We start from the raw sequence: 6,978 nt of genomic DNA, 5'->3' as shown, positions 1-6,978 counted from the left end.
TCCAATTTCAACACTATCTACCTAGACATAATGTCAGATCCCTACAGGTTAACTGCCCCCACCTCAGATACCAGTTGCAAGTTTGGGTCTCCAGAACTTCTGAACAACAGGCTTTAAGTTGGGGTTTCCATGACCCCCTCTTTGGGTTCAATTGATTTGCTGGAGCGGCTCACAGAACCCAGTGTAACACTTACATTTTCTGGTTTATTACAAAGAATATTACTAAGGATACAGATGAAGAGATGCATAGGGTAAGGGAAAGGGGAAAGGACGCCCATCAGAGGGCCAAGGTTCACTGAAAAACCTACTCACAATAAGGCAGATTAATAAAAGAAGAGGTATATAAATTTATTAAACCATGTACACAGGGAGAATCACAGAGTGATTGCCCAATATCCCAATGGGGTTCAGAAGCCTACATACCATCTTGAGGTTACAGAAAGAACATGGACTTGGATCCTGGCAAAACAGATTATGGTGGGGGATATAAATTCTATTTAGGGGCAATAAATGGTTACTAGGGAGAATGACTGGATGGGGAACAGAAATTAATTCGTTACTAGTTCTCTTTGGAACTTAAATGATCCTCAGGGACAGTCATGATCTTATAAAAGGGTCCATTCAGGTACACTCTCGGTCTTCTTTCCTATAATGGATAATGAGACAAGGAGGGGAGCAACTGTTCTCCTTGCAGGGTCCATCCTATCTTTATGTAGATAGGGAAAAAGTATCTTCCAACTTGATCCCTAAGGGTTTTGAACTCAAAATCCTCATTATACCAGGGAGCCATATTTTGGGATGAAATTCCTCGTGCTCCTTCTGGCCTTTCATGAAGACTTCATTGGTTGCTCATGATTGAAGCATGGACAACCACATCAAAAAGTGATTGAACAAAAAATGTATGCTCTAAACCCAGCAAGGTCTGTCTATTCAGATGCCTCTTGGCCTCTCTCTGCAGCATTCCTTCCTCCAGGGTACGGGGTAGGGCCCTCTCTGGAATGGGTGCCTTAGGACCACAATCAGATTAGAGTCTTGCCAAGTAGGCAGGTGAAAGGACGACAAGAGAAGGTCAGAGAAAGAGATTCTGTTTACTGTAAAATGGGCTAGGAAAGTTATGAGCTAGGAACTGTGGATGAAAACGAATGTATCATAATATCACAGTACTCCATTCCTTTTTATGATCAAATAATATTCTACTGTATAGATATAACACACTTGTTTATCTGCTCACTAGCTGATGAACATTTGGGTTGTTTCCACTTTTTGGCTAAATCAATAAGGCTGCTAGGCACAGTTATGTACAAGTTGTTGTTTTTGTTGTTTAGAGATGGGAACTCTGTTGCCCAGGTTGGAGTACAGTGGTGCAATCATAGTTCACTGCAGACTCGAACTCCTGGGCCCAAGCAATCCTCCCATGTCAGCCTCTTGAGTACCTGGTACCACAAGTGAGTGCCACCACACCCAGCTACTTTCTAAATTTTTTATAGAGACAGGTCTCCCTATGTTGTCCAGGCTGTTCTCGAACTCTTGGGCTCAAGCAATCTTCCCACCTCTGCCTCCCAAATTGCTGGAATTACAGGCATGAGCCAGCATGACCAGTTTGTGTACAAGTTTTTGTTTGAACACCTGTTTTCAGTCTTCTTGGGTATAAAGCTATTACAGATTTTCCTTGACTTACAGTGGGATTATATCCCAATAAACTCACCATACATAGAAAATATTGTAAGTTAAAAATGCATTATAACCCATAAGCCCATCGTAAAGTCAAAAAAGTGTAAGTCAAACCATCCTAAGTTGGAAATTATCTGTAGTGGAATTAGTGAGTAATATGTTCTATGTTTAATTTTTTGAGGAAAGGCTAAATTGTTTTCCAATGGATGTGTATTAGTCCATTTTCACACTGCTGATAGAGACATACCCAAGACTGGGCAATCTGCAAAACAAAAGAGGTTTAATGGACTTACAGTTCCATGTGGCTAGGAAGGCCTCACAATCATGGTGGAAGATGAAAGGCACTTCTTATATGGCAACGGCAAGAGAGCGAATGAGAGAAGCAAAAGTGGAAACCCCTTATCAAACCATCAGATCTTGTGAGACTTATTCACTACCACAAGAACAGTATGTGGGGAACCACCCCTGTGATTCAATTATCTCCCACTGGGTCCCTCCCACAACACGTGGGAATTATGGGAGTATAATTCAAGACGAAATTTGGGTGGGGACACAGAGCTAAACCATACCAGGGGATATATCATTTTGCATTTTCATCAGCAATGTATAAGTGTTTCATTGCCCCACATACTCATTTGAACTTGGAACTGTTGATTTTTTGGTTTTTACTTTTAGGCATTTTGATGAGTATCCCATTGTGATTAATTTGCAATTCCCTAGTGACTACTGATGTTCAGCATCTTTTCATGTGCTTATTGGCCATTTGTCTACCTTTGGAGAAATATCTATTCAAGCCCTTTACATATTTTTTATTTTATTTTTGAGACAAGGTCTCATTCTGTCACCTGGGCTGGAGTGCAGTGGTGTGACCATAACTCATTACAGCCTCAACCTCACCAGCTCAAGCTATTCTCCTGTCTCAGCCTCCCGAGTAGCTGGGACTACAGGTGAGTGCCACCATGCCTAGCTAATTTTTGCTATTTTTTTGTAGCGACAGAGTTTTGCCATGTTGCCAGGGCTAGTCTCAAACTCCTGAGCTCAAGTGATCCACTAACCTCAGTCTCCCAAAGTGCTGGGACTACAGGCATGAGCCACCACTCCCAGCCCCTTTGCACATTTATAAATTGTGTTCTCTTTGGTTTTGTTCTGTTTTTAAATTCGGTTTATCTTCTTGTTGTTGGGTTGTTAAGTTTCTTTTTACAGTAAGTTAACTTTTGTCAACTGAGAAAAATAAAATTCTATGCCCCCTAACTGACTGAACAGGACCTCTCTTGGCCAAGAAGACCCTAGAAAAAACTTGGAAGCTGAGTTACTACTCATGACAGGATGGGAAGTTGGACACACCTCTTTATAACCCCTCCCTCTATAATCGCCATTAGATTTTCTTTCCTAAAGGTTAAACAGAAACCAGCCCTTTTGAAAGACTCACTCCACCAGCTTGATGCTGACCCTCCCATTTGCAGTTTCAACAGAACAACCGACCAGCATTCCTTCCTGGTAAGAGACCACCGACTATCCAGGGAGTGGTTCTGGCCAGTCTACACGGGACGTGCAGTGAGGGTTTTCATGTCCCTGCTTCACCTTTTGAAGTCAAGGGGTGGAAAACGCCACCCTTGGATAATGCTAAGGCCACCATTTTTTAAACATGGGATCCATAGAGTCATGAAGTTCAACTGCACATCCCCAAGTTGCTCCTTTCATAAATATTCATGACCCCTCCTACAGTATATTTAACATGTATATTTGGCCACTGTGATTAGCATAAATCCCTGTCTTATTCTTCCAACCCTAGAAGTGTCTGTTTTTGTATTTTTCTGGCTGGAAGCTAGGCTTCCCAGTCTGTCAAAATGGCTACCATGCAGGTTCAACCCTTTTTTTTTTTTTTTTTTTTTTTTTGAGATGATGTCTTGCTCCCAGACTGGAGTGCAGTGGCACAATCTTGGCTCCCTGCAACCTCCGCCTCCCGGGTTCAAGCAATTCTGCTTCATCTTCCCAAGTAGCTGGGACTACAAGTGCAGACCACCACATCCAGCTAATTTTTGTATTTTTAGTAGAGACAGGGTTTCACCATGTTGGCCGAGCTGGCCTTAAACTCCTGACCTCAAGTGATGCACCCGCCTCAGCCTCCCAAAGTGCTGGGATTACAGGCGTGAGCCACTGTGCCCGGCCAGGTTCAACACTTTATGAAAAATAAAGTTCGTCTGATTGGGCACAGTGGCTCATGCCTGTAATACCAGCACTTCAGGAGGGCTAGACAGAAGAATCACTTGAGCCCAGGTGTTCGAGACCAGCTTAGGCAACATAGTGAGCCCCACTATTTCTTTCTTTTTTTTTAACTAAAGGAAAATATTAAGTAAACAGTGCTAAAATAGTGATGGCAATACAGAAATCAGGAACTGGTGGCATGACATTTTGGGAAAGATATTTAAGCTAGAGAGACTCAGTTTCTCCAGCTTTAAAACAGAAATCAGCCACTGCCACTTCATAAGTGCTGGAACAAAAGAGACTTGTTCCAAATGAGATGACGTATGTAAAGCGCTTACCCAGTGCTCGGCAAGGGGAAGCACTCTCTAAACGTTAGCAAATACCATGATAGGGCACTAGGCCCCTGACACTCCGCTTTCGGCTTGCTGACGATCCTCAAAACCAAGAGCACAGAGCTTCCAGCGCATGCTCCTTTCCGGCCCCCCCCGCTACCTTGTGCGGGCACCGGCCGCTAGTGCGGAGCCACCGTGACCCGCAGTCTGACTTCCGTTTCCGGGGGCGGCTTCCGGCGGCGTGGGCTGACCGCGAGAGGCCAATGGAGTGTGGGAGCTGAAAGAGTCTTCGCTGGCTGCCGGTAACTGACGGGAACGGCCGAGTGTGGCTCCTCTGGTGTTTCCGCTTGGGGAGAGAGGGGCGGCCTTCCTTTTGCAGCCGAGGCCGGCGCCGGGCCGGACTTCAGCCCGGTCTCGTGGCGGAGCCCATCTTGCTCCGTCTCCCAGGCCTTTACCTGCTTCCTAGGATTCCCAGGGCCCTGTGGGTGGGAATTGGGAGACGTGAGTTTTCTTCCATTTTGCGCCTCTCATTGGCTCTCTGACCTTGTGCGGAACGCGCCCTTTAGCTGACCTCAGCTGCCTTTTTTAGAAGATGGAGATTGTATTCACAGTGACTGTCACTTTCTTAACGGCGGGAACTGACGTAGTATTAAACGCTGTCTTGTATCGCTGGCACAGCACAAGGACAGTATAGGTGTTATGTACTCACTTATTTTGAGTCACAAACCTTTTGAAAACCTGGTGTAAGTTATGGACCCTCCACCTCTCTAATACTTCCCCCGGCCCCCGCCCCAAGCACACACAAAAGCTTATGCATAGGAAGTTTGTTTTTCTATTTCAGGTTACTTCCAAGATTTCTCTCCTGATGCCCATCTGTGGATCCCAGAGTCTGGCAAGTAGTAGGCATTTTAATGTTTGTAATCATTAGATAGCAAGTGTTCCGTTAACCATTTTTATTTTTAATTTTTTCTTTTTTGAGACAGGGCCTCACAGTGTCAGCCAGGCTGGAGTGCGGTCCTCCCACCTCAGCCTCCCAAGTAGCTGGGACTACAAGTGCCCACCACCACGCCCAGCTATTTTTTGTATTTTTGGTAGAGATGAGGTTTTGCCATATTATGCAGATTGGTCTCGACCTCAACCCATCTACTTGCCTTAGCTCCCCAAAGTGCTGGGATTACGGGCACGAGCCAGTGTGCCCAGCCCAGTTAATCATTTTAAAATGCATGAAGTGCTGTCTACTTCACAGGAGGGAAGAAGATAGCCTATTAATAAGTTTTACTTATTGGCCTGGCCGTGTACTACTCTCACTTGTCTCCTAACAACTCTAGGAAAGAGGTATTAGTTAATTCTCGCTTGTCTCCTAACAACTCTAGGAAAGAGGTATTACTAATTACTTAATTAAATTTGGAGGCTTGGGAGAATTAATTTGCCGTAAGTCATTCAACCTATGATGGTGGAGGCAAAAATTCAAACCTGTATCTATCTGAAACTCCAAAAGCCACATATTTTTATTATTATTTATTTATTTTTTTGAGACAGAGTCTTGTTCTATCACCCAGGTCAGAGTGCAGTGGCATGATCTCAGCTCGCTGCAATCTCGACCTCCCAGGTTCAAGCAGTTCTCGTCCCTCAGCCTCCCAAGTAGCTGGGATTACAGGCTCCCACCACCACACCTGGCTAATGTTTGTATTTTTAGTAGAGACAGGGTTTTACCATGTTGGCCAGGCTGGTCTGAAACTCCTGACCTCAGGCAATCCTCCCGCCTCGGCCTCCCAGAGTGCTAGGATTACAGGTGTGAGCCACCACACCCAGCCAGGCCCTATATTCTTAACTAACCATGTTCTTAACATCTAGATGCAGAAATGTATTTGAGTGTAATCTGCAGTTTCTATTGTAGTTATGAAATGGCTTTTGTCAACATGGGTTACCCCAAAGCAAACGTTGCATGCTATGGAAATACTTCTTGCCTCTTTTTCTCCCATGTATCTGTATTGCTTGTTTAATAATAACATCACGTTTTACAGCCTGCGCTCTGTGTCCATGTTTATTCAACCCTTTTTACTTTGGTGACTATTTATCAGGTGTGTTGCCTTCTTCTTCCTGCCCTTCAGAGCCCATGTTTTTAATTATAACTGAAATATGAGATGACAATATTTGGGCTTTATTTCTTTCTCTTTTAAAGGACAGCACTGCTTTTAAAGAGACAGCGTTAGGGATCTTGGAAGCACAGCCAACATGTGTGACATTGAAGAAGCCACTAACCAACTCCTAGATGTGAACCTTCATGAGAACCAGAGCTCTGTACAAGTGACGGAAAGTGACCTCAGAAGTGAATCTGAGCTTCTAGTCACTATTGGAGCCACTGTACCTACTGGCTTTGAGCAAACAGCTGCAGATGAAGTGAGAGAGAAACTTGGGTCATCATGCAAAATCAGCAGAGACCGTGGCAAGATATATTTTGTCATTTCAGTGGAAAGTCTGGCACAGGTTTGAATGGAGCAATATTTAAAATAGTTTTCTAAGTTGATCATTTTATGGTTACCTTTCATTTTACAGACCCTTCTGGAATCCTTTCTGATTTTCATTGCTCTGCCCCAAATCAGGAGATTTTAAAGTTACTGCATTTTCTATTGAGTACTGATTTGTAATTTTGACTGTAGTTTCAGTATCCCTTAGGACCAGAAGTGTTTCAGATTTTTGGAGGGGGGAGGGGGGAGTTTTGGAATATTTGCATTATACTTGCCACTTTAGCATTTTTTTTTTTTTTTTT

At 43.9% G+C, this 6,978-nt stretch overlaps 1 protein-coding gene across 1 annotated transcript in view; it reads left to right on the top strand.

Annotated features, from left to right (window-relative positions):
• Positions 1 to 4,433: 4,433 nt before the first annotated feature.
• THUMPD3 (THUMP domain containing 3) overlaps positions 4,434 to 6,978 on the top strand; it is a 23,766-nt gene continuing 21,221 nt past the window's right edge. Inside the window, exons 1-3 of the mRNA XM_011998593.1 lie at positions 4,434 to 4,510; positions 5,192 to 5,388; positions 6,391 to 6,695. Coding sequence (XP_011853983.1) covers positions 6,444 to 6,695 — 252 coding nt within the window. The 5' untranslated portion in view covers positions 4,434 to 4,510; positions 5,192 to 5,388; positions 6,391 to 6,443. The remainder of the gene's footprint in view (positions 4,511 to 5,191; positions 5,389 to 6,390; positions 6,696 to 6,978) is intronic.

Source organism: Mandrillus leucophaeus, unplaced genomic scaffold (genome assembly GCF_000951045.1).
Source record: "Mandrillus leucophaeus isolate KB7577 unplaced genomic scaffold, Mleu.le_1.0 Scaffold576, whole genome shotgun sequence".
Lineage (NCBI taxonomy): Eukaryota > Metazoa > Chordata > Mammalia > Primates > Cercopithecidae > Mandrillus > Mandrillus leucophaeus.
The sequence above is the reverse complement of the archived record's forward strand: the minus strand, read 5'-3'. Positions and strand labels throughout refer to the sequence as shown.